The sequence below is a fragment of the Coturnix japonica genome, chromosome 26 (genome assembly GCF_054131305.1).
Source record: "Coturnix japonica strain WE chromosome 26, WE-NBRP24, whole genome shotgun sequence".
In the NCBI taxonomy this organism is placed as follows: domain Eukaryota; kingdom Metazoa; phylum Chordata; class Aves; order Galliformes; family Phasianidae; genus Coturnix; species Coturnix japonica.
The window spans coordinates 4,617,869-4,645,732 of NC_140688.1; the positions used below are offsets into that span (position 1 = coordinate 4,617,869).

General features: G+C 47.7%; 2 protein-coding genes and 1 long non-coding RNA gene across 3 annotated transcripts in view; 2 read left to right on the plus strand and 1 right to left on the minus strand.

The window, feature by feature from the left end:
- LOC146756705 (uncharacterized) overlaps positions 1–27,864 on the plus strand; it is a 378,411-nt gene that overhangs the window by 287,095 nt on the left and 63,452 nt on the right. The window lies entirely within an intron of this gene.
- LOC146756721 (uncharacterized) lies at positions 3,688–19,734 on the minus strand. Its single transcript, XM_085524220.1, has 5 exons — positions 19,556–19,734; positions 15,557–15,704; positions 14,424–14,512; positions 4,852–5,993; positions 3,688–4,126 (listed from the first exon to the last, which is right to left on the minus strand). Exons 1-5 carry the CDS (start codon positions 19,732–19,734, stop codon positions 3,855–3,857), a joined length of 1,830 nt encoding a protein of 609 aa, XP_085380346.1. The 3' UTR covers positions 3,688–3,854.
- On the plus strand, positions 19,505–21,570 carry LOC146756722 (uncharacterized). The gene has a single exon (XM_085524013.1). The coding sequence runs from the start codon at positions 19,741–19,743 to the stop codon at positions 21,175–21,177; it is 1,437 nt and encodes a 478-aa protein (XP_085380139.1). The 5' UTR covers positions 19,505–19,740; the 3' UTR covers positions 21,178–21,570.

A 27,864-nucleotide genomic window follows, 5' to 3' on the forward strand; every position in this document is an offset into this window, starting at 1 on the left:
ACCTCAATTCTGGCAGTTCAATCTGCCTGATGGTTGTTCTGTTGTCCTTCAGTAGCCCGACTCTTGGGCACGTGTGCATCCACATGACACACCTTTACAACCGTACCTTCGGGTTTCAATGTCTTTCCACAGTCCAGCAGCCCAAATAGGTTTACCCCTCCGTTGCAAGTTACTTTTTTCCCACTGCTGTAAGCACCCCCATAAGGCATTTGCCACCATCCATGAGTCAGTATAAAGAGAAAGCATTGGCCACCTCTCCCATTCAGCAACATCTAAGGCCAGCTGGACAGCCTTTACCTCTGCAAACTGACTTGATTCTCCTTTACCTTCAGTAGCCTCTGCAACCTGTTGTGTGGGGCTCCATTTGCGATGCTTCCCTACGATGTGACATGATCCATCAGAGAACAGGGCATATTTCTTTTCATTTTCTGGAAGCTCGTTGTATGGTGGGGCCTCTTTAGCACGTGAATCCCCCCTGTGGCGCAAGTGGTAGAAGTGCCGCTCTGCTACACAGGAGGCTCGAATCCCGGGGGGTTGGACTCGATGATCTCTAAGGTCCCTTCCAACCCGCATGAGACTATGATACTATGATACTATGACACCTCTTCTGCTGCTGATGTTCCAAACTTTTTACCTTCAGGCCAGTCCATGATCACCTCTAGGATCCCTGGAAGGCTGAGGTTCCCCATCTGAGCTCATTGTGTAATCATCACAATCCACTTGCTCCAGGTGGCATCAGTAGCACGATGGGTGGAGGGAACCTCTCCTTTGTACATCCAGTTCAGCACTGACAGTCAAGGTGCCAGAAGGAGCTGTGTTTCAGTACCAACTACTTCGGAAGCAACCTGAATACCCTCATATGCAGCTAAGATCTCCTTCTCAGTTGGAGTGTAGCACTCTTCGGACTCCTTGTATGCTCAACTCCAAAATCCCAGGGGTCAGCCTCAGGTCTCTGCTGAGGCTCTTTGCCACAAACTTCGAGTGGGACCTTTCTCTCCAGCAGCAGTGTAGAGGATGTTCTTTACATCCTGTCCCATCCGTACTGGCCCCAGGGCCACGGCACAGGGTACCTCTTGTTTAATCTGCTCAAAAGCCTTCTGCTGTTCAGGGCCCTATCCAAAACTAATCTTCTTCTGTGTTACCTGATAAAGGTGTAGGGCTGTAGTTTGGAAGGTGCATCCTCCAAAAGCCTACTACACCCAGGAAAGACTGTGTCTCATTCTTGCTAGTTGATGTAGACATGGCAGTGAGTTTTTCGATCACATCAGTTGGGATGTGACTATGTCCATCCTGCTACTTTATACCTAGGAACTGAATTTCCTGGGCAGGCCTTTTGCTTTGCTTAATAGCTTGTAAAAGAATCTGGATTATTTGCTCTCCTTTTGTGAAAACGTCCTCTGCTGTATCGCCCCTCACAACAATGTCATTAATGTACTTCAGGTGTTCAGGAGCACCACCCTGTTCCAGTACAGTTTGGACCAACCTATGGCAAATGGTTGGGCTGTGTATCCACCCCTGGGGCAAACGGTTCCAAGTATACTGAATGCCCCTCCAGGTGAAGGCAAACTGTGGCCTACTGACGTATCTGCAAATTAACCTGACTTATCCCAGGACCTTGACTTTCCGGGGGAGAGACACAAACATGGATGCCATGATGTCTTCTCTCATTTTTTCACTGCGTCACACTCCTTATATACCATCCTAAATCCTGTGCAGACGCGTACACCCTCTACGCAAAACCTGATGCACGCGAGAGAGCCTCTACACACACCTAACTAAACCCCCCACCCACTAACTCTTAATCTGCAGGCCTTACTCAGCTATTCTAGAACACTCCATCTACTCAGAACTACTGTATGCACTCATAAATCCTTGCAAAGACAGCTTAGTACCCCAACAGCTGACATTCTGCAGCCAAAGGAATGGAGAAGAAGGCATTAGCAATGTCAGTGGTGGTATACCATTTGGCTGCTTTTGACTCCAGCTCGTACTGGAGTTCCAACATGTCCCGCTGTCACGGTTTGAACGAAAAATCCACCTGCGTCCGTGACAGGGGGCCGTGGGCCCCAGAGGGTCCCTAGGCCGAAAGGAAAAAGTTAATTAGGAAAAGAAAACAGCGGCAACGATCTAAGGAGGCACACTTATTTACTAAATACTATATCGAAATACCGGATAAAACAATATAATACAGTATAATTGAAAATTGAAAATTGAGCTAATGAATCAAGCAAAATAGGAGAGAGAATGAGTCCCGTAACCGAGAGGCCTACTGTGAATCTAGGCGAACGGCTGAAGGCTCCCACACACTCCCCTGAACGCCAGAACTCGAAAGACCTCAGTCTAGTCTGCGACAGAGTTAATATAGAGTCCACGTACCGTGACCTATCGTGTTGCTCTCTGGGAGATGTAGTCTTCTTCTGTAAGTTGCAGATTCAGTAAAATTATTCATGCTTTATATGATGTTATGATGTGGAATACTGATAGCAAAATTACAAAATTATTAAACCATGACATTCCACCCCTTATTCTACATCATTTCATTATGTTTATACATACATACACACTCATACGTATAGTTGTGAGTAATCAGCAACCTTATTTTCTTGACAATTTATATTTATTCCATACAAATCCCTAAGTTGAGAACAAAACTCTATAACCTAACCCACTATTAATTATTAATTTTGAGAAAAATGGCCAAACTGCCAGAAAAAGGAAAACATGTCAGCAGTGGAGGAGAAAGGCAGCACTAGTAGGGCGTCCCCCACATCAAGGTGCACTCATCCTTTCCCAGCCGCCACTGCAGATTTCCTTTTGACTTATACTTCTTTCCATGTGTGCTCTACACATGCATGGCCAGTGCACGATATAGAGTCCAGATGGAAAACTTGCTTACAGAATGCCTAATTAAGCTATATAGAAAAAAGTGTTTCCTTAACATTAATCCACTCTATCTTAAGTCCTGTACCTAATTGGACATTCGTCAAACATTTTCTGAGACTCTACCTATATATCTACAAGAAAATCATTGGCTGCACTCCCCCAACATCAAATTCCCTTGTGGTACACATTGGACATTCCCATTTTTGTCCATCACCCACCACGTGCACCCAGGTCCCTGGGCAAAGACAGTACCCCGGAGAGATTTGCCCTTTACAGACACTGGAAGGACCCAAACTGTTTTTCCCAACAAACTCTTTATGTGTACTACAGGAACCTTATCTCCCTCCACGGTACGTAGGGAGCTGGATTGGTTAGGACCATTACGATTACTAGATCCTCGAGTGTTGACCAACCAGGTGGCTTCTGCTAAATGGTTCTCCCAATTTTTATATGTTCCGCCACCCATTGCTTTCAACATAGTTTTCAACAACCCATTGAATCGTTCAATCTTACCAGAAGCTGGTGCATGATAGGGAATATGGTAAATCCACTCAATGCCATGATTTTTGGCCCAAGTGGTTACAAGGGAATTTTTAAAATGGGTCCCATTATCTGATTCAATTCTTTCTGGAGTGCCATGCCGCCACAGGATTTGCTTTTCCAACCCTAATATGGTGTTTCGGGCGGTAGCATGGGGTACTGCGTATGTTTCGAGCCACCCAGTGGTTGCTTCCACCATGGTGAGTACATAACGCTTAACACTGCGAGATCGTGGCAAGGTGATTGTCACGGGTTACTTAGATTTACCTATGCCCGTGACAGGGGAAGCCACCCCACGCCCCCCCCCCCGGGGCCTGGAAAGGAGGGGGAAAAGGGGAGTGGGATAAAACAGCGACAATCTAAGGAGGAAAAACTTATTTTACTAAATATGATATCGAAATACAAGATAACACAATATAATATAATTAAGGCTAACAAAATCGAACGAAACAGAGAGAGAGAGAGTCTCCGAAAACCGAGAGGCCTACTGTGAACTCTAGGCGACACGGCTGGAACGCTTCCCACTCTCCGAGAAGTTCGAGAGAAGAAGGAGGGCACTCCAGCCTGGGAACGAGATTATATAGAGTCCTGGTCCCGTGACTTATTGTTACTCCTGTTGTTCTCTGGGATATGTAGTCTTCTTCTGTGGACTGCACATTCAACAGAAGTATCCATACTTGACATGATGTTATGATGTGGAATACTGATAGCAAAATTACAAAATTACAAAACCATGACATTCCACCCCTTATTCTACATTATTACATCATGGTTAATATATACATATATATACATATATAGATACATAAAATTATTGACTGCACTCCCCCAGCATCAAATTCCCTTGTGGCACACATTGAACATCCCCATCCTTCTGCATTACCCACCAAGTGCACCCAGGTCCCTGGGCAAAGACAGTTCCACGGATAGGTTTGCCCTTTCCAGAAGCTGGAAGGACCCAAACAGCTTTTCCCAACATGTTCTTTACATGTATAACAGGGACCTTATCTCCTTCTACAGTGTGTAGGGGGCTAGATTGACTAGGACCATCACGATTGACAGATCCTCTAGTATTGACCAGCCAAGTGGCTTCTGCCAGATTCTTCTCCCAGTGCTTAAATGTTCCACCACCCATTGCTTTCAACATAGTTTTCAACAACCCATTATATCGTTCAATTTTACCAGAAGCTGGTGCATGGTAGGGAATATGATAAATCCACTCAATGCCATGATCTTTGGCCCAAGTATTTATAAGAGAATTTTTGAAATGTGTCCCATTATCAGATTCAATTCTTTCTGGGGTGCCATGTCGCCACAGGACTTGTTTCTCAAGACCTAATATGGTGTTTCGAGCAGTTGCATGGGGTACTGCGTATGTTTCAAGCCACCCAGTGGTTGCCTCTACCATAGTGAGTACATAACACTTACCACTACGAGATCGTGGCAAGGTGATATAATCAACCTGCCACGCCTCCCCATATTTATACTTTTGCCATCGCCCTTCCTCCCAGAGAGGTTTCATCCTTCTGGCTTGTTTAATTATGGCACATGTTTCACAATCATGAATAACCTGCGCAATAGCGTCCATGGTTAAGTCCACCCCTCGGTCTCTGGCCCACTTATATGTTGCGTCTCTTCCTTGATGGCCTGAGGTCTCATGAGCCCATCGAGCTAGAAATAATTCGCCCTTATTCTGCCAATCCAAGTCGATTTGAGCCACCTCAATTCTAGCAGCTTTATCTACCTGATGGTTGTTTTGTTGTTCTTCAGTAGCCCGACTTTTGGGCACATGTGCATCCACATGACGCACCTTTACAACCATATTCTTTGTTCGGGAAGCAATGTCCTTCCATAGTTCAGCGGCCCAAACAGATTTTCCCCTCCGTTGCCAGTTATTTTGTTCCCACCGCTGTAACCACCCCCATAAGGCATTTGCCACCATCCATGAGTCAGTATAAAGATACAGCATTGGCCACCTCTCCCGTTCAGCAACATCTAAGGCCAGCTGGACAGCTTTTATCTCTGCAAACTGACTTGATTCTCCCTTACCTTCAGTGGCCTCTGCAACCTGTCGTGTGGGGCTCCACACAGCAGCTTTCCATTTGCGATGCTTCCCTACAATGCGACATGATCCGTCAGTGAATAGGGCATATTTCTTTTCATTTTCTGGTAATTCGTTGTATGGTGGGGCCTCTTTAGCATGTGATACCTCTTCTGCTGGTGATGTTCCAAACTTTTTATCTTCAGGCCAGTCCATGATTACCTCTAGGATTCCTGGACGATTGAGGTTTCCCATTCGCGCTCGCTGTGTAATCAGCGTAATCCACTTGCTCCAGGTGACATCGGTAGCATGATGGGTGGAGGGAACCTGTCCTTTGAACATCCAGTTCAGCACTGGCAGTCGAGGTGCCAAAAGGAGCTGTGTTTCAGTCCCGACTACTTCAGAAGCAGCCCGAACCCCCTCATACGCGGCTAAGATCTCCTTCTCAGTTGGAGTGTAGCACTCTTTAGACCCCTTATATGATCGACTCCAGAATCCCAGGGGTCGGCCTCGGGTCTCTCCTGAGGCTCTTTGCCACAATCTCCAAGTAGGGCCTTTCTCTCCAGCAGCAGTGTAGAGGATGTTCTTTACATCCTGTCCAGTCCGTACTGGCCCCAGGGCTACAGCACGGGCTATCTCTTGTTTAATCTGTTCAAAAGCCTGCTGCTGCTCAGGGCCCCATGCAAAATCATTCTTCTTCCGCGTTACCTGATAAAGGGGGCTTACAATGAGGCTGTAGTTTGGAATGTGCATCCTCCAAAAGCCCACTGCACCCAGGAAAGATTGTGTCTCTTTCTTGCTAGTTGGTGGAGACATGGCAGTGATTTTGTTGATCACATCTGCTGGGATGTGACGACGTCCATCCTGCCACTTTATACCTAAGAACTGAATTTCCTGGGCAGGTCCTTTTACTTTGCTTCGCTTAATAGCAAAGCCAGCTTGTAGAAGAATCCGGATTATCTGCTCTCCTTTTGTGAAAACTTCTTCTGCTGTATCGCCCCACACAACAATGTCATCAATGTACTGCAGGTGTTCAGGAGCACCACCCTGTTCCAGTATGTTCCAGAATGCCCCTCCAGGTGAAGGCAAACTGTGGCTTGCATTCTGCGGCCAAAGGAATAGAAAAGAAGGCATTGGCAATGTCAATGGTGGCATACCATTTGGCTGCTTTTGACTCCAGCTCGTACTGGAGTTCCAACATGTCCGGCACAGCAGCGCTCAATGGGGGTGTGACCTCATTCAGGCCACGGTAGTCTACTGTCAGCCTCCATTCTCCACTGGCTTTACGCACTGGCCATATGGGACTGTTAAAAGGTGAGTGAGTTTTACTGATCACTCCCTGATTCTCCAACTGGCGAATCAAATCATGAATGGGGAGCAAGGAATCCCTGTTGGTGCGATACTGCCGTCTGTGCACTGTCTTTGTAGCAACCGGTACCTGCTGCTCTTTTATTCGTAGCAGCCCCACAACAGACGGGTCCTCTGACAGGCCAGGCAAAACAGACAGCTGCTTAATGTTGTCCATGTCTACAGCAGCTATCCCAAAGGCCCATCGATACCCCTTAGGATCCTTGAAATGCCCCCTTCTGAGGTAATCAATACCCAGTATACATGGAGCCCCTGGGCCAGTCACAATAGGATGTTTTTGCCAGTCTTTGCCAGTGAGGCTTATTTCAGCCTCCAGCACAGTCAATTCTTGAGAGCCCCCAGTCACTCCAGAAATATGGATTGATTCTGTCCCTTCATGACTGGAGGGCATTAGGGTGCACTGTACACCGGTATCCACCAGCGCCTTATATTCCTGTGGTTCTGATGTGCCAGGCCATCGAATCCACACAGTCCAATAAACTCTATTATCCCTTTCCCTCCCCTGACTGAGGGCAGGGCCCCTCTATTGGTTACCTGTGATGACTGGAGCAACTCCACTGGTGGTTGGTATGTCTAGCAGTTCTTTCACCCGTGCTCGTAGTGCAGAAGTAGGCTGATCATGCCACTTCCTCATGTCTTCTCCACGGTCACGTAGGTAGCGCCACATGGAAACACGCGGTGCAATCGTACTGTTGTTCTTTGCTCGAGCTGGGAAGCGTGTGCGTTTAACAGCTGAGACTTTTGATGATGCAGGTGGGGAGTAGGACTGGACTAGTTTGATCAGATCCTTCATTAGACCTGGTGGCCCGTACGAGGACTGACCTTCATCAGTTGTTTCTGATACTATTACAGGATCATTACAATTAGTTGATGGAAACAATTTCTTGCACATTTCATCTACTCGGTTTTCTAGCCGTGAGATGGCAGAAACTGCGGCATGCAGTTGGGGGAGCTGCTGATCGATGGTTTGAAGCATTATAATCAGCTCAACAACTCGGGGCCATCTGTCCACGAATCCTTTAGATCCTGATACCAATGACTGTGCAATTCTCTCTGGTGCTGTACTTGTGATTTTCTGCCACATGTCAGGATCGGCCCTCACTCTCTCAGGGTCAAGTTCGCTTGGATCAGGGCTGTACAACATTTTCGCCATGGCCAATTCCCTCAGGCGCTGAATACCTTTTTGGACGGTATTCCAACTATCAAATTTAGGCTTCAAAGCATCCTTATAGGGGTACCTTTCCCTCACGGCTTCTAACAGCCGCAACCAGAGAGTGGCAGCTCCATCCGAACATCTGCTAATCCCTCTGTCGATACCTGCATCTTGGGCAATGCTTCCTAGTTGGCGAGCTTCATTACCATCTAGAGACAAGCTGTTGGCCCCGTTGTCCCAGCAGCGAAGCAACCAAGCAAGGATACCTTCATCTTGACGCCGTGTGAACTCCTTTCTTGAGCCTTGGATTTCAGTCAGCTTCAGAGGTCGACAATAGGTGATTTCCTCCTCATCATCAGTCTCTTCTTCATGCCTCTTGGTTTTTGCCTTTGCTTTTTTCGGTACTGCTCCATGCCCGGCACCTGGGTCTTCTGCAGCCCCCCCCTGTGCTTCTCCTTCTTTTCGTTCTAGACGCATGGACACCCGTTTCCATTTCTTGCCTTCCACAGGGGCAACTGATATTGCTACTGATGCCTCCTGTGACTGATCAGAATTAACTTGGGCTTGAATCTCAGATCGGAAACTCTCTCTCTCCAGAATAGTATGATACAAAGCACGGTATGCATAAGCCAAACCCCACATAAGGTTTACCTCCTTAGATCTCTGACCCAAATACTCAATTTCTTAGGGTCCCTTAGGTGTTCAAGAGTGAAATCCCATGACACTGCGGGTCCCCATGCTTCTAAGACTTTTCCTAAACCTTTCCATATTCCCTGCCAGTCATCATTCTCTGGTTCTGGAGGGGACTTCCGCATAGAACGAATGCATAGGAACATATATGCATGCATTGATAGTGATAACATGAATGCAAGTATGAACCCTATCTCAGTTATTGAAAAGCGTGTGGAAATCTGAGAGTACAACCTAAATAAAAAGGGTTTTTTTAGCCTGTACAATGAATTAAACATGGTGGTGTTTGTAAAATTGCCTGTTCCATCTGGGATGCAAGTATTTGTAAGATTCACAATTCCATCTGAGGTGTAGATGCCAAAATTCTGACCATACCACATCTCGTAAAAGTACCAGGCAGGTGTCTCCATCAGTATCCACCTTATTAGGCTATATATCTGCACAATTCCACAACACCAAATTATGGTGTTAATAGTTGACCAATACTTTAAGAAGATCATAATTGCTTTCAATCCCTTAAACAGAGCAACTGGGATGAAGAGTGGATTCATAGCTGGCAGGCTCTGTAAAAGTCAGAGCTAGCTAGCTTTGCTCTAAGGGAGAAAGAAATCCCTTTTGTTTTCTACACAAAAGTTAGATAGCAATGCTGAGAATGTGCAGCAGCCCTTAATGTTGACAATTTGTCTGGTATTTCAAGGTCACGTTCTCTGTGAGCAGCTACGGAAAGATAACACTCCCAACACTCCCGTAACGAAGCTCTTTAAGAGCAAAGAGAGAGTTGTTCTAAAAGCTAAAAAGCTCTATGCCCGCATTCTCCACCAAAAAATCTGTCACGGGTTACTTAGATTTACCTATGCCCGTGACAGGGGAAGCCACCCCACGCCCCCCCCCGGGGCCTGGAAAGGAGGGGGAAAAGGGGAGTGGGATAAAACAGCGACAATCTAAGGAGGAAAAACTTATTTTACTAAATATGATATCGAAATACAAGATAACACAATATAATATAATTAAGGCTAACAAAATCGAACGAAACAGAGAGAGAGAGAGTCTCCGAAAACCGAGAGGCCTACTGTGAACTCTAGGCGACACGGCTGGAACGCTTCCCACTCTCCGAGAAGTTCGAGAGAAGAAGGAGGGCACTCCAGCCTGGGAACGAGATTATATAGAGTCCTGGTCCTGTGACTTATTGTTACTCCTGTTGTTCTCTGGGATATGTAGTCTTCTTCTGTGGACTGCACATTCAACAGAAGTATCCATACTTGACATGATGTTATGATGTGGAATACTGATAGCAAAATTACAAAATTACAAAACCATGACAGTGATATAATCAACCTGCCATGCTTCTCCATATTTATACTTTTGCCATCGCCCTTCCCCCCAAAAAGGTTTCATCCTCTTGGCTTGTTTAATTATGGTGCATGTTTCACAATCATGAATAACCTGAGCAATAGCGTCCATGGTTAAGTCCACCCCTCAGTCTCTGGCCCACTTATATGTTGCATCCCTTCCTTGATGACCTGAAGTCTCATGGGCCCACCGAGCTAGGAATAATTCACCCTTGTTCTGCCAGTCCAAGTCTATTTGAGCCACCTCAATTTTGGCAGCTCGATCAACCTGATGGTTATTTTTATGTTCTTCAGTGTCCTTACTTTTAGGCACATGAGCATCTACATGGCGCACCTTTACAACAATGTTCCTTATTCGGGCAGCAATGTCTTTCCACAGTTCAGCAGCCCAAACAGGTTTACCCTTTCGTTGCCAATTATCATCCTCCCACTGTTGCAACCACCCCCATAAGGCATTTGCCACCATCCATGAATCAGTATAAAGATGAAGCATTGGCCACCTCTCCCGTTCAGCCACATCTAAAGCCAGCTGAACAGCCTTTACCTCTGCGAATTGACTTGATTCTCCTTTACCTTCAGAGGCCTCTGCAACTTGTCGTGTGGGGCTCCATACAGCAGCTTTCCATCTGCGATGCTTCCCTACAATACGACATGATCCGTCTGTGAATAGGGCAAATTTCTTTTCGTTTTCTGGTAGCTCATTGTATGGTGGTGCCTCTTTAGCACGTGATACCTCTTCTGTAGGTGGTGTTTCAATTTTTTTACTCTCAGGCCAGTCCATGATCACTTCTAGAATTCCAGGACGGCTGAGTTTTCCCATTCGAGCTCGTTGAGTAATTAATGAAATCCACTTACTCCAAGTGGCATCAGTAGCATGATGGGTGGAGGGAACCTGTCCTTTAAACATCCAGTTTATTACTGGCAAGCGAGGTGCTAGAAGAAGCTGAACCTCTGTCCCAACTACTTCAGAAGCAGCTCGAACCCCCTCATACACGGCTAAGATCTCCTTCTCAGTCGGAGTGTAGCGCTCCTCAGACCCTTTATATGCTCGACTCCAAAATCCTAGGGGTCGGCCTCGGGTCTCTCCTGAGGCTCTTTGCCACAAACTCCAGGTGGGACCTTTCTCTCCAGCAGCAGTGTAGAGGATGTTCTTCACATCCTGTCCCGTCCGTACCGGCCCCAAGGCCACGGCACGGGCTATTTCTTGTTTTATCTGCTCAAAAGCATGCTGCTGCTCAGGACCCCATGAGAAATTATTCTTCTTCCGTGTTACCTGATAGAGAGGGCTCACTATGTGGCTGTAGTTTGGGACATGCATTCTCCAAAAGCCCACTACTCCCAGAAAAGATTGGGTCTCTGTTTAATTTGTGGGCGGAGACATAGCAGTGATTTTGTCAATCACATCTGCTGGGATGTGACGACGTCCATCTTGCCATTTTATACCTAAGAACTGGATTTCCTGGGCAGGCCCCTTCACCTTGCTGCGCTTAATGGCAAAACCAGCTTTCAAAAGAATTTGGATTATATGTTTCCCTTTCTTGGAAACCTCTGCTGCTGTATGGCCCCACACTACAATGTCATCAATATACTGCAAGTGTTCAGGAGCATTACCCTGTTCCAAAACAGCTTGGATCAATCCATGGCAAATTGTTGGGCTGTGCTTCCACCCCTGGGGTAAACGGTTCCAGGTATACTGAATACCTCTCCAGGTAAAAGCAAACTGTGGCCTACATTTTGCAGCCAATGGGATGGAAAAGAAGGCATTAGCAATATCAAAGGTGGCATACCACCTAGCTTCTTTTGACTCCAATTCATACTGGAGTTCTAGCATGTCTGGTACAGCAGCACTTAATGGAGGTGTAACTTCATTCAGGCCACGGTAATCTACCGTCAGCCTCCATTCTCCACTGGTTTTACGCACTGGCCATATGGGGCTGCTAAAAGGCAAGTGAATTTTGCTAATCACTCCCTGATTTTCTAATTGGCGAATTAACTTATGAATGGGGAGCAATGAGTCCCTATTGGTGCGGTACTGCCTTCTGTGAACCACTTTGGTGGCAATTGGTACCTCTTGGTCTTTTACCTGGAGCAACCCCACAGCAGAAGGATCATCTGACAGACCAGGTAAAGTTGACAGCTGCTTAACACCATTTGTGTTTACAGCGGCTATCCCAAAGGCCCATCGATACCCCTTGGGATCCTTAAATATCCCATCCTAAGGTAATCGATTCCCAATATACATGGAGCCTCTGGACCAGTCACAATAGGGTGTCTCTGCCAGTTTTTACCAGTGAGGCTTATTTCGGCCTCCAACATAGTCAATTCTTGGGAACCCCCAGTCACTCCATGTATATATATTGGTTGTGTCCCTTGGTGACTTGAGGGCATTAGGGTGCATTGTGCACCAGTGTCCACCAAGGCTTTATATTTCTGTGGTTGAGATGTGCCAGGCCACTTAATCCACACAGTCCAGTATACTCTGTTGTCCCTTTCCCCCCCCTGGCGGGGGGAAGGGCCCCTCTATTGTTTACCTCGTTGACTTGCAGCAACTGGAACTCTCCCCTTTTTTGAAGAGTTCACCTTACTGGTTGTTTTGCATTGTAATTCTTTCACTTGTGCCTGAAGTGCAGAAGTGGATGAATTACATCACTTCTTCATGTCCTCCCCATGACAACAGAGGAAATACAACAAGGCAAGACGTGTAGTCTTATCATTGTCATTTGCTTGAATACGAGGACGTCTCTTTTTTATGGTTGAGATTTTTGATGATACAAGTCGAGAGGAACTCACGTTGTTTAGCTCTCTCAATAGGTGATCGTGGAAATCCTGGTCTCCATCATCTGGTACCACCATGGATTCATCTACATCAGGCACGTTAGCCAATTTGTCAATAATATCACTTTGTGTTCCCTCAATCTTGTTTAATCTTTCCACAATTTTGACAATGGCTGAAGTATACAGATTAACTTCTGTAGCGCTTATAAATAATTCAAGTTCCTGAAGTCTGCTAATTAGTTCATTCCCAAGGTGTTTCCTTTCCCCTTTGCCATATACTAATGCAAGTGCACTGACATGCTTTTCTGGAGCTGCCTTTGTAAAGTCACGCCACATTTGTCGTGGAACACAGACTGTTTCAGGATCATGTAATTGGTTTGGATCGTTATGATTGAAGTGGGGGCTGTATAGCATTTCCACCAGAGCACTTTCTTTCAAAAATTGGATACCTTTCTCTATATAAGTGCATTTCTTTTTCTCAGGCTCCAAGTCCCGTTTAAAGGGGAATCTATCTCTTACCACTATCAACATCTGCTTCCAGAGGGTGTAGGACTGATTTTGGCATGTGCCAATACCTCTGTCCACACGTGAATCCCTGGAAATGCTACCCAGTTGGCGAGCTTCACTGCCATCGAGCCATGCACTGTTGGCACCATTGTTCCAGCAGCGAAGTAACCAAGTGACCATATGTTCTTTTGGCTTAGATCTCGAAATTCACTCAGTTTAAAAGATCGATCAATAATGGTCCTAATACTTTGCTTGCCTTTTGCTCTATCAAGAGTCCCAGGTGTTGATGGTGGCAACTGTGTTGATGAGGCTGCCCCATCTATAAGTTTGGACTTGAGAAATTCTCGTAAAGAAAATCTAGCTTTTGGCTCCTCTTCTTCTTCTGACTCTGTCTCTTCTATTATTTCCTCCAGGTAACCCTCCTTTTTTTTTCCTCTCTCCTAACTTCCTCTGCTCTTCCAACTTCCTCTGCTCATCTAACTTCTTCTTATGCTCCTCTAACATCCTCTGCTCCTCCATCTTCCTCTGGTCTTCTGACTCCCCCTGCTCTTCTGACTCCCCCTGCTCTCCTGAGTCCCCCTGCTCTCCTAACTTCCTCCGCTCTTCTAACTCCTTCTGCATTTTCTCTAACCGAGTTGAAACTCGTTTTGTCTTTCGCCCTCTTACAGGAGCAACCAACATTATATCTGGTGACCCCGATGGTTGGTCCAATTGGACTACACGTGCCCCCGGTGGCTGGTCAGATTGGACTACATGTGCCCCCGGTGGCTGGTCAAATTGGACTACACGCGCCCCCAGTGGCTGGTCAAACTGGACTACATGTTCCCCCCGTGGCTGGTCAAATTGTACTACATGTGTCCCTGGTAGTTGGTTAAATACATTCAGTTCACCCCCGAGGGCACATAGCTGGTTTCGGAGAGTGTTCCGCTCGAACTGGGTGGCACTGAACTCAGTCTGGAGGTTGTTGTACTTCCACTGGAGGGTGTTGCACTCGGATCGGAGGGTTTTACACTCGATCTGGAGGGTGTTATTCTTAGACTGGAGGACGTTCTGCTCAGTCTGGAGAGTGTTGTGCTTGTTCCGGAGGGCACTGTGCTCTGACTGGAGAGTGTCATACTTGAACTGGAAGGTGTCACTCTTGGATCGGAAGGCATTGTGCTTGGGCTGGAGGGTGTAGCGCTCAAACTGGAGGGCATCGTACTTGGACTGGAGAGTGTTGTACCCAGACCGGAGGGCGTTATGCTCGGACCGGAGGGCGTTATACTCAGTCCGGAGAGTGTTGTGCACAGTCCGGAGGGCACTGTGCTCAGTCTGGAGAGTGTTGTGCTCGAACTGAAGAGTGTTGTGCTCGGACCGGAGGGCATTATGCTCGGACTGAAGAGTGCTGTGCTCGGACTGGAGGGTGTCGCACTTGCGTTGGAAGGCATCGTGCTTGGGCTGAAGGGTGAGAGGAGTGAAAGGAACGCCAGGACAGCAAGGGAGGGATGCCTGACCACAAGGGTGTGCGAATGTCCCCACCGAAGGAAGCAAAGAGCCGGCAGAAAGCGATGCTTCATTAGCGTAACAAAACACAGCCCCCATTCCTCCCTCCCTCAAACCGTCCTCCCCTACACCCCTCCCATCGCCCTCCCCCGAGGGCAGATGTGCCATGAGAACGAGCTCCGGGCGTGCTCGATGTGGGAATTCCTGCTTTCCTGAGCCCGTGCGGAAGAAGCGAGAGCCTGTCTGGAAGCCATCCGGGCAGCACCGCGGTGGCAGGAGGTGCACCAAGGCCGTCCTGCGGCCAGCTCCGGGCTCAGGGCACTCGGCGTCCTCTGCTCTACGTGACTCCGAGGAGCCCGGCTACCTGCACCAGAGCTGGGAGCAGCCTGCTCCGCACCCAAGGTAGGTGCCCTTCGTGGCTCGTGCAGAGGAGCGCACGCTTCCTGCCCCCTGCCAGCAGCGCCGGGAGAGGAGCGGGGAGCGGCCTCGGACGGGGCGGAACCCGCACTGCCGTACCCCAGGCGGGACCCTGGTCCCGGCTCCAGCTCCCACTCAGCGCAGCAGGTTTGCTGGCCCAGACGGGCTGCAACCAGGGCAGCAGTTTATGCAGCCCGGGCTGGGCTCCGAGGGGCACGGGAACGGGCTGGGAGCTGGGACAGTGAGGAAGGGAGCAGAGGAGGTCAGCGTGCTCTGCTGCCCGGTTGGATCTCTGTAACACAGAGCAACTGGGACTGCAGTTCTTCCCCTGGGTCATGGGGGACACGAGACGGCCTCGCTCTGCACGCGTGGATTGATGGAAGTTTTAAACTCCCCGATGCCTCCTTTGGAGTGTCTTAATGTGAAACCTCCAAGAGGGAATTTCCACTCCCCCTGCTCCTCCTCCTCCCCGGCAACCCCCAGCTTCCCTTCGGGGACCCTGCGGGCAACACGTGCCTCTGGCGACCCTTGAAATGGCGTTACCTTTTGTTTGCTGAGCGCTTGCCTGATGCCTCAGCTGGGGTTGTGCAAACCCTTGGCAAGGCTTTTGTTGAGTCTGTCCCGGCAGCTGCAGATGCCTTGAGCGCACAGCTGCGGGCCCTGAGCACGTTCAGCATCTGCAGCAGCTCCGGCACTGGGCTCTGGAACAGACGATGAGAAGCTGGCAGCCTGTGGGCTGACTGGAGCACGCGTTGAGAACACGGCCGAGCAGCAGCAGTTCAGTAAAGCACAGCCCAGGTGCCTTCTGCAAAGGGCACGCGCTGCTGAGAGCGTCCCCTGGCAGTGAGCGCAGTCTGCGTGCTCAGCTGAAGAGAGAGGGAGGAATGTATTCATTGATGTAATGCAGGTATCATGGAGTGCTCTAACAAGGGCTCAACAAGGCTGTTGTAACCACGTGGTTGTTTATTGCCTTAATTGTTCTGTTTTGAGCTGCTACTATTTGATAAGTTGCCTTCCTGGTTGAGTTAAAATTCCCAGCACAGCATTGTCTGGTTGTGGAAGTGACCGTCACAGGCTGGTTTGGCTGCAGTGCTGTCAGATACTCTCTCTTTTCAGGAGTTTTTTGGATGTTTTGTTGATTTGTTTCTGTGTTTAAGTAAGCCATCCTGTTTATTTGAGAAGTGTGTAAAATCCAGTTGACTCCTCGCCATTTTGCACTTCCTTACACAAGGAATGTGAGCCCTCATCACTTTTAGGTAACATCAGCAGCAGGTGGTTTTGAGAACTACATCATTTTCCTTCACAAAGTACTTTTCCCAACCCTTTTATGAGGGCTTGGTTGATTTCAGCAAGCCCAAGGCTACTTCCACTCCTGAGAGGATGTACAGACATCTGCCAGAGGATTTAATCCATTTGCCACCAGGTGTTCCTCTCACGGATCTGTATAGGCAGTGCTCTAGCAGGCTCCTCTGCTGGCAGCTGCCATCTGCGCTGAGGCTTGCTGTGTTTGTGTGTTGGGGGCTGCATTCAGTGTTCTTCCATGAACCAGGTGCTTTTCTGCACCTCCTGCTGGATGGTTGGATGGCCATACCATATTCTAACAGTATTTCTGCAGCTCTTTCCTGGGTAGCCATCCCCTTTAGGCGTGCTTGCTGTCAGTCTAAAGATCCCCAGTTGGCACAGACTGTCCTTGTTGTATATTCTCAACTTTATCACCACTCAGACCTCCAATAAAACTCCCTTTTCCCATTCCTGCAGCAAAGGTAGACAATAAGCAGTCATTCACAGAAGAGTTTGGGATGCACTTAATGTCTCTTGTTGTCAGTTTGTTTCCCTTCTTGCCATCCTACAGACTTTCCCCATTGGTCACAGGTGGATCGAAACACAGTATACACTCCTAAGGGAGAAACAGGCTTATATTTGTTGATATAATAGGGATATGCTGTAGTGATTTAGTAGTGACAAACAGGATCGGAGGTGGCTGGATACACTTGGTTATTTACTGCATAGAGGGTAGGGATACACACACACCTACAGGTGGCATTCCCATCGAGTCACGAGGCTCAGAGTAGTTCCCCTTTCTTTCTCGTGTCTTTAGCCCACAGAGGTAAGGTGCTAGTGATTGCGGAATCAAACTCTATAATCCAGAGATGGGTTATAAAGCAGGTATGTTTATTCCAGTGTTGTGCAGTGCCGGGTGCAAGGGGGATAGCTCCAACCAAACTTGCACACCGATTTGTAAAATCGTGACATAGATATAGGTACATCTAATACATAGTGAATGAGTTCTCGAAATTCTGATACATATTTAATAGTTCTTTTGCATGCAGACCCCCCTCTTATTATCGCCCATCTTATCAGGGAGATGCAACTCCTCTTCTGATATTTAAACTTCTAATCCTCTCCTCCCCAGGTGTCTCAGGGAGATCTCACTTCTTATCTGCATCCTTCCTGCTCTCCCAGAGCCATTGTCTCCATTCCTTGTTATTCTAACTAGATCATTCCTTTTCCCACCTACAAACTACATATAACTATCTCCCTCTAGCCCCCCTTTGTTCTAAATTCCACCAGAGCCTCTGTTTCTTGCATCGCTGTTCATTAGGATGTGGCTGGATCCTCTCCTAGTCCCAAGCGTGCTCAAGGGTTTGTGTGGAATGAATCATACCTGCACAGTCCCTCTAAGGCTGAACCTTAGAGAACACAAGAAAGCTCCAAAGTAACCACAGGTGTCTTACAGAAAGTCTGTTTTGAGAAGGAGTCTTGACGTCAAGCTGCAAGGTATCTCTGTGCAGGTGTGAGCTGCAGAGACAGCCCTGCTTGAGGGCGGTCCTCCAGTGTAGCCTGCTGCTGTGCAGCAGAGCTGGAGGGGCACTTGGGCTGCTCCCTGATTTGGGGTAAGATGGCTGCCTCCTTGCCTTGCTTTCTCTTTAGTCCCAGCTCAGTCTCGGCTGTTGAACTAAGTGTCAGCTACCAGTTGTTTCAGCCTCCCAGTTTGAGACAGCTTTGTGACGGTTCATCTCTTTGAGCCAGACTGTTTCCTGTGCTGCAGCTCATTGTCTTCCTCTGTAAGCCGAGGCTGTGCCCTGCAGAAGGGCTGGTCTGGGACTGGGACTGCTGCATTCTCTCACAGCTCCCCTGCCATTTCTCTTCTCCCTGCAGGCTCCAGTTCAACTTCTGCCTTCCAGCCGTGATCATCCCAGCCTGCAGGAGAGCAGCAAATGGCTGCAACACATCTAGCTGAGGTAGGGGTTGGGGAAGCAGGCAGGAGAGGCCAAATGGCCAGGGATGTGAATGCAGGGGAAGAGGGAAATGCCCTCACGCAGCATGTGTGTGCTGGGGACAGAGAAGCGGCTGGGATGGGAGGTTCTGTACTGTGCGAGCTGTTTGCCTGGGCCTTGGCTGTTCCCAGCAAGGTGCTTCTTTGCTTGCAGGAGCCTGTGAGCTTTGAGGAGGTGGCCGTGTATTTCAGCAGGGAGGAGTGGGCGCTGCTGGACCCTGCGCAGCGAGCGCTCTACCGAGATGTGATGCTGGAGACGTACCAGTGCGTGGCCTCGCTGGGTGAGAGCTTGTCTGCCTTTCCTCCTTGTTAGGGCACCTTTGACTGTGCAGAATGAGCCTCTGCAAGCCGGGCCTTGGATAATGGCCATGCAGCTACATATTGACTAAGAACACAGTGCCTGCAAGAAAGGAGATACTGAGAAGCATGAGTTTCAGAAGGGATTAGTATGCACGGCACTGTGATCAAAGCTGCACAGTCATTGCTGGCAAGCAGGCATCAGCCAGGAGGGAGAAAACCAGCCCTTGTGTTGTGTGTTGCATGGTGCCACCAGCTCCAACTCTCAGATGACTCCCTGGTTACGGCTTTGGAATTTATGATTTTCCATGCAATTGCCGTCAACATTTTGATGCCTTGACCTCTGGTAGATTGTAAGAAAATAAATAAGCTGTTGTAAAGTTAATTTGAATGAAAAAATATCCCTTCATGATGTTCAGAGACGTCAAAGCATTCTTTGCTCCAAGGGAAGCTTTAGGCGTGGTGTCATTCAGGCCCAAATGGTGGTTTCTCCTTGGGGAGGGAGACAGAGTGAGCTGTTGAACAGGCACTGTGCCAGAATGAGGGAAATGCTCTCTTGTTCCCTGTTTCTCTCCCTGAAGCTCCATTTCCAGGCCCCAAGCCCGTGGTGATCTCCCTGCTTGAAAGTGGGGAAGACCCCTGGATCCCAGATGTGCGTAGCCCTGAGGCCATGCCAGGAGACCTCAGCCCAGGTGAGGTGGTGGAGGGAATGGGAATGTTGGGGCTGTAAGAGCCTTCTCTGCCTTTGTTTTATTTTGGGCACCGTGTGCTATTGCTGCATTTTCTCTGTCATCCGGCAGCTGGTGGGATCAAAAATGCAAAGGAGGTTCTGCAGAGAAGTTGTGTAGCAGATAGACAGTGGGGTCACATCTCTGTGGAAGAAATCAGAAGGGGTGTCCAGGAAGGCCTGCAGCAAGGTCAGGGTGAGCACATCAAGAAGCCCCTGGGAACGCATCTGGGAATGACATTGAGGAAGCCAGTGGACTTCACCATAGGTCCAAAGCAGCCTGAGGAAACCAGGAGCAAGGATGCGTGCCAGATGAAAAAGCAGAATCCGTGCACTGAGTGTGAGAAAAGCTTTAAAACAGATTCCAGCATCACTAACCGCCAGTGCATGGACTCAGCAAAGAGGCATTACGAGTTCTGTGATTCTGCAGAGAGCATGAAAAGGAGAGTCCACCCAACTGGCCAGCAGTGCATGTACACAGGAGAGAGAGCCTTTGAGTGCTCTGATTGTGGAAAGAATTTCATGGACACTGGGAACCTCACTTCCCACCAGTGTATCCACAGAAGAGAGAGACTGTACAAGTGTGCTGAGTGCGGGAAGAACTTCAAAGATAGTTATAAACTCAAAAGGCACCAACGTGTCCACACAGGAGAGCGACCATATAAGTGCACTGAGTGTGGGAAGTGCTTCAAATATAATTCCCAACTCGCCTACCACCATCACATCCACACAGGAGAGAAACCATTTAAGTGCACTGAATGTGGGAAGAGCTTCAAAAGCAGCTATGAATTGAAATCACACCAGCGCATCCACACAGAAGAGAGACCATTTAAGTGCACTGAATGTGGGAAGAGCTTCAAAAGCAGCTATGAATTGAAATCACACCAGCGCATCCACACAGGAGAGAGACCATTTAAGTGCACTGAATGTGGGAAGAGCTTCAAAAGGAGTTCCTACCTCACCGACCACCATCGCATCCACACAGGAGAGCGACCATATAAGTGCACTGAGTGTGGGAAGTGCTTCAAATATAATTCCCAACTCGCCTACCACCATCGCATCCACACAGGAGAGAAACCATTTAAGTGCACTGAATGTGGGAAGAGCTTCAAAAGCAGCTATGAATTGAAATCGCACCAGCGCATCCACACAGGAGAGAGACCATTTAAGTGCACTGAATGTGGGAAGAGCTTCGAACGTCATTCTCATTTGATGCGCCACCAGCGCATCCACACAGGAGAGAGACCATATAAGTGCAATGAATGTGGGAAGAGCTTCAAAAACAGCTATGAATTGAAATGGCACCAGCGCATCCACACAGGAGAGAGACCATATAAGTGCTCTGAGTGTGGGATGAGCTTCAAAAACAGTTCTGTTTTGAAGTACCACCATCGCATCCACACAGGAGAGAGACCATTTAAGTGCACTGAGTGTGGGAAGGGCTTCAAAAGCAGCTATGATTTGAAGCTGCACCAGCGCATCCATACAGGAGAGAAACCCTATACGTGTCCTGTGTGTGGGAAGAGCTTCAAAAGGAGCTCTGAATTGAAGGTGCACCAGCGCATCCACACAGGAGTGAGACCATATAAGTGCTCTGTGTGTGGGAAGACCTTTGCCATGAGGCGTGCTTTGAAGTGCCATCAGTGCATCCACACGGAAGAGAGACCCTGAAAGTGTCCTGAGTGTGGGAAGAGCTTCGAAGGGAGTTCTGAATTGAAGCATCCATACAGGAGAGTGTCACGGTGTTATCTAGATCAAACTATGTCCGTGACAGGGGGTTAGCAGTCTTTTGGGCTCCCTGCCCCCCAAAAATGGGAAGGGAAAGGGGGTAGGGAGATGGGAGCTGGGCTCAGGGAAACAAACAGAGCAGCAGCAACAATCTAAGGAGGAAGACTTACCTTACTAACTATGATGTTGGGATGCAAGAATACACAATATAATACAGTCTAATTGAAACTGAGGTCCTCTGGGATGTGTAGTTCTTCTCTGTGCTCCACATGATGATATGATGAGAAATACCAATAGAAAAAATATTACCAAACCATCCCATTCCATCTCTTATTCTACATCGCTATAATATGCTTAAAATACATATAAATAAACAAAAATTAAAATGTATGACACACACGGATCTATTTATATATATATACATAGAATTACTGACTGCACTGCCCAAACCTCAAATTCCTTTGTGGTACATATTGAACATGCCCATCTCTCTGCATCACCCACCAAGTGCTCCCAGGTCCCTGGGCAAAAAATATTTCACCAAGTGGTTTGCCCTTTCCAGAGGCTGGAAGGACCCAAACGGCTTTTCCCAACATGTTCTTTACATGTACTACAGGGATCTTATCTCTCTCTACATTGTGCAGGGGGCTGGATTGGCTAGGACCCTCATGATTGACAGATCTTCTCATACTGACCAACCAAGTGGCTTCTGCCCAATGCTTCTCCCAGTGCTTCAGTGTTCCACCATCTATTGCTTTCAACATAGCTTTCAACAACCCATTGTTCAATTTTACCAGAAGCTGGTCACTGTAGGGGATATGATAAACCCAATGTTTTTATAAGGAAATGTTTGAATTGTGTCTCATTTTCAGATTCATATCTTTCTTGGGTGCCATGTCACGGAAACGTTTGAATTGTGTCTCATTTTCAGATTCATATCTTTCTTGGGTGCCATGTCACCATAGGACTTGCTTCTCAAGATTCAGTGCGGTGTTTCAGGTGGTAGTATGGGTACTGTGTATGTGTCAAGCCACCCAGTGTTTGCTTTCACCATGGTAAGCACATAATACTTGCCATTGTGACTTGCGTAATCCAACTCCATAACCACGAAGCAGTTATAAAGCAGGTATGTTTAATGAGTGATGCGCATACACCCTGGTGCATGGGGGATAGCTTCACCTTACTTGCACACCGTTAGGACAAAATGTGCAACAGATATAGGCTGAACTAATACATAATCAATAGTTTGCAGGAATTTGGATACATATTAATTATATTCATGAGACCGCATTAGCATGCAGTCCCTCCCCCCTTGCGTATGTGTACTGAGTTGTGGGGGTGGTTGTGGGATGAAGGCTCATCATCTTCCTCGCTGTAAACTTTCGACCCTGTGGGAGGGGCACCCCCAAACTCATTCCAGCTTGCTCTGTGGACATCTAATCACCACACTGTTCTGGGGCTCTTCCATCCTTCTCTTCATGGCCTTCATCTCCTTGTTTTCTCAAAATTAGTGTCTGCAATTCCCCCTCTCTGCCCCCCCTTAACATAAACTATCTATCTGTAACTACCCTTTGCCTTAGTGAGGCCCCCTTTCCCTTTCTGTAGCAAAGTGTTCCCTTTTCATCTACTATGCGGTCTTTTTTCACTATTCAATTGTGAGATGGTGGCAAGGTGATATAATCAACCTGCCACTCCTCCCTGTATTTAACCTTCTGCCATTGTCCTTGCCCACAGAGAAGTTTCACCTCTTGGCTTGTTTAATTACGGCACGTGTTTCACAGTCATGAGTAACCTGCGCAATAGTGTCCATAGTTAAGTCCACCCCTCGGTCTCCGGCCCACTTATATGTCACATCTGTTTCCTGGTGGCCCGAGGTCTCATGAGCCCATCGAGCTAGAAATAACTCACCCTTATTCTGCCAGTCCAAGTCAATTTGAGAAACCTCAATTCTGGCAGCTCAATCTGCCTGATGGTTGTTCTGTTGTCCTTCAGTAGCCCGATTCTTGGGAACGTGTGCATCCACATGACGCACCTTTACAACCGTACCTTCGGGTTTCAATGTCTTTCCACAGTCCAGCAGCCCAAATAGGTTTACCCCTCCGTTGCAAGTTACTTTTTTCCCACTGCTGTAAGCACCCCCATAAGGCATTTGCCACCATCCATGAGTCAGTATAAAGATAAAGCATTGGCCACCTCTCCCATTCAGCAACATCTAAGGCCAGCTGGACAGCCTTTACCTCTGCAAACTGACTTGATTCTCCTTTACCTTCAGTAGCCTCTGCAACCTGTTGTGTGGGGCTCCATTTGCGATGCTTCCCTACGATGTGACATGATCCATCAGAGAACAGGGCATATTTCTTTTCATTTTCTGGAAGCTCGTTGTATGGTGGGGCCTCTTTAGCACGTGAATCCCCCCTGTGGCGCAAGTGGTAGAAGTGCCGCTCTGCTACACAGGAGGCTCGAATCCCGGGGGGTTGGACTCGATGATCTCTAAGGTCCCTTCCAACCCGCACGAGACTATGATACTATGATACTATGACACCTCTTCTGCTGCTGATGTTCCAAACTTTTTACCTTCAGGCCAGTCCATGATCACCTCTAGGATCCCTGGAAGGCTGAGGTTCCCCATCTGAGCTCGTTGTGTAATCAGCACAATCCACTTGCTACAGGTGGCATCAGTAGCATGATGGGTGGAGGGAACCTCTACTTTGTACATCCAGTTCAGCACTGACAGTCGAGGTGCCAGAAGGAGCTGTGTTTCAGTACCAACTACTTCGGAAGCAGCCTGAATCCCCTCATAGGCAGCTAAGATCTCCTTCTCAGTTGGAGTGTAGCACTCTTCGGACTCCTTGTATGCTCAACTCCAAAATCCCAGGGGTCAGCCTCAGGTCTCTGCTGAGGCTCTTTTCCACAAACTTCGAGTGGGACCTTTCTCTCCAGCAGCAGTGTAGAGGATGTTCTTTACATCCTGTCCCATCCGTACTGGCCCCAGGGCCACGGCACAGGGTACCTCTTGTTTAATCTGCTCAAAAGCCTTCTGCTGTTCAGGGCCCTATCCAAAACTAATCTTCTGTGTTACCTGATAAAGGTGTAGGGCTGTAGTTTGGAACGTGCATCCTCCAAAAGCCTACTACACCCAGGAAAGACTGTGTCTCATTCTTGCTAGTTGATGTAGACACGGCAGTGAGTTTTTCGATCACATCAGCTGGGATGTGACTATGTCCATCCTGCTACTTTATACCTAGGAACTGAATTTCCTGGGCAGGCCCTTTGCTTTGCTTAATAGCTTGTAAAAGAATTTGGATTATTTGCTCTCCTTTTGTGAAAACGTCCTCTGCTGTATCGCCCCTCACAACAATGTCATTAATGTACTTCAGGTGTTCAGGAGCACCACCCTGTTCCAGTACAGTTTGGACCAACCTATGGCAAATGGTTGGGCTGTGTATCCACCCCTGGGGCAAACGGTTCCAAGTATACTGAATGCCCCTCCAGGTGAAGGCAAACTGTGGCCTACTGACGTATCTGCAAATTAACCTGACTTATCCCAGGACCTTGACTTTCCGGGGGAGAGACACAAACATGGATGCCATGATGTCTTCTCTCATTTTTTCACTGCGTCACACTCCTTATATACCATCCTAAATCCTGTGCAGACACGTACACCCTCTACGCAAAACCCGATGCACGCGAGAGAGCCTCTACACACACCTAACTAAACCCCCCACCCACTAACTCTTAATCTGCAGGCCTTACTCAGCTATTCTAGAACACTCCATCTACTCAGAACTACTGTATGCACTCATAAATCCTTGCAAAGACAGCTTAGTTCCCCAACAGCCGACATTCTGCAGCCAAAGGAATGGAGAAGAAGGCATTAGCAATGTCAATGGTGGCAATGGTGAGTGAGTTTTGCTGATCACTCCCTGATTCTCCAGCTGGCGAGTCAAATCATGAATGGGGAGCAAGGAATCCCTGTTAGTGTGGTACTGCTGTCTGTGCACTGTCTTCGTAGCAATCGGTACCTGCTGCTCTTTTGCTCATAGCAGCCCCACAACAGATGGGTCCTCTGGCAGGTCAGGCAAAACAGACAGCTTCTTAATGTCCATATCTACAGCAGCTATTCCAAAGGCCCATCGATACCCCTTCGGAACCTTAAATGTCCCCTTCTGAGGTAATCAATACCAAGTATACATGGAGCCACTGGGCCAGTCACAATAGGATGCTTTTGCCAGTCATTTCCAGTGAGGCTTATTTCGGCTTCCAACACAGTCAGTTCTTGAGAGCCCCCAATCACTCCAGAAATATGGATTGATTCTGTCCCTTCATGACTCGAAGGCATTAGAGTGCACTGTGCACCAGTATCCACCAGTGCATTATATTTCTGTGGTTCTGATGTGCCAGACCATTTAATCCACACAGTCCAATAAACTCTTATTATCCCTTTCCCCGCCAAGACTGAGGGCAGGGCCCCTCTATTGGTTACCTGTGATGAATGGAGCAACTCCACTGGTGGTTGGTCTGTTTTGTAGTTCTCTCACCCGTGCTCGTAGTACAGGAGTAGGCTGGTTGTGCCACTTCCTCATGTCTTCTCTGTGGTCCCGTAGGTAGCACCACATGGAAACACGCTGTGCAATCTTACTGTTGTTCCTTGCTCGAGCTGGAAAGCACACGCGTCTAATAGCTGAAACTTTTGATGATACAGGTGAGGAGTAGGATTGGAATATTTTGATCAGGTCCTTCACTAGACCTGGTGACCCGTATGGAGACTGACCTTCATCCGTCGTTTCTGATACTGCTACTCGACCATCACAATTAGTCGATGGAAATAGTTTCTTGTGCATTTCATCTATCAGTCTTCTACTCGTGAGATGGCAGAAACTGCGGTGTGTACTGGGGGGAGCTGCTCTTCATAGTTTCGAAGTGTCATAATCAGTTCAAAAACTTGAGGTCTTCTCTCTTGTTCCTCAGATCTTCCAAATGTTGTTGCCAGTGTCTGTGCATATCTTTCTGGTGCTGTATTTGTGAGTTTCTGCCACATGCTAGACTTCATCCTCACTCTCTCAGGATCATGGTCTTGTGGATCAGGGTCATACAACATGTGTGCCCCGGTGGTGCAGTTGTTAAGGACACCGCCTTGCAACACTGGGGCCCGGAGTTCGATTCCCCCCTGTGGCGCAACAAGTGGTAGAAGTGCCGATCTGCTACACAGAGGCTCGAATCCCGGGGGCTGGATTCGATGATCTCTAAGGTCCCTTCCAACCCGCACGAAAGTATGAAACATTTCCACCACGGTCATTTCCCTCAGGTACTGGATACCTTTTTCAATGGTATCCCACTTAATAGTCTGAGGCTTCAAAGCATTCTTGAAGGGTTACATTTCCCTCACGGCTGTTAACAGTCCAGAGGGTGCCAGCTCCATCCAAACATCTGCTAATCTCTCTGTCGATAGCTGGGTCTCTGGCAATGCTTCCTTGTTGGTGAGATTCATTACCAGCTAGAGACAGGCTGTTGGCCCCGTTGTCCCAGCAGCGAATCAATAAGGCAAGAGACCTTCATTTTGATGCCATGTAAACTCCTTTCTTGAGCCTTGGAATTCATCCATCTTCAGAGGTTGATGAATGGTAATAGAGATTTCCTCCTCATCACTCTCTTCTTCATGCCTCTTAGTTTTTTTGTTTTTTAGTTTTTTTTGCATTTCTCAGTGCCAATCCAGACCCCCTACCTGGATCTTCTGCTGCCTCTTCCTCTGCTTCTCCTTCTTCTCATCCTAGACACAAGGACACCTGTTTCCATTTCTTCCTTCCACAGGGGCAACTGATATTGTTACTGGTGCCTCCTGTGACTGATCAGAGTTGACTTGGGGATTTTTTTTTTTTGAGGCTTGAACCTCAGATCGGAAACTCTCCCTCTCCAGGGTAGTAGTATATAGAGCACGGTAAGCATAAGCCAACCCCCAAGTATGGTTTACCTCCTTAGATCTCTGACTCAAATACTCAATTTCTCAGGGTCCCTCAGATGTTCAAGAGTGAAATCCCATGACACTGTGGGTCCCCACGCTTCTAAGATTTTTCTTAAACCTTTCCATATTCCCTGCCAGTCAGCATTTTTTGTTTTGGAGGGGACTTCCGCATAGAACGAATGGAGAGAAGTACATTCATATATATTGATACTGATAACATGAACATGAGTATGAACACAAGGATGAACACTAACTCGGTTTTCAAAAACTGTGCGGCAATCTGATAAGGCAGCCTGGAAACCAGATTGAACATCGTGGTGTTTGTAAAATTAGCTGCTGTGAAATTAGCAATTGTGAAATTAGTCATTGTAAAATTAACTATTTCATCTGGGATGCAAGTGTCAAAATTCACATCATACCACATTGCATAGAAGTACAAGGGAGGTGTCTCCATCAATGCCCTTACTTGGTTGTATAATGCATATATTCTATAACAAGAAATCAATAAATTAAGAAGGGCCAGTAAGTTTCAAAGAACATGATGGCTTTGAATCCCCTATGCAGTGCTCCTAAAATAAAGAGCAGACTCATAGCTGGCAGTAGCTGGCAGGCACTGTAAAAGTCAAAGCTAGCTAGCTGTGCTCTGGGAGAGAAAGAAATCCCATTGTTTT

What these genes read in the sequence shown, in the direction of transcription:
- LOC146756721 (XM_085524220.1), bottom strand. Translation starts at nt 19,734, where the DNA reads ATGCGTTCCCAGGGGCTTCTTGATGTGCTCACCCTGACCTTGCTGCAG. An exon ending in CACGCGTGCAGAGCGAGGCC is followed by an intron (nt 14,513 to 15,556) that starts GTCTCGTGTCCC and finishes AACACTCTCCAG; the next exon opens with TCCAAGTACGATGCCCTCCA. An exon ending in CTTGCCACGATCTCGTAGTG is followed by an intron (nt 4,127 to 4,851) that starts GTAAGTGTTATG and finishes TTTTGCTATCAG; the next exon opens with TATTCCACATCATAACATCA.
- LOC146756722 (XM_085524013.1), top strand. Translation starts at nt 19,741, where the DNA reads ATGACATTGAGGAAGCCAGTGGACTTCACCATAGGTCCAAAGCAGCCT.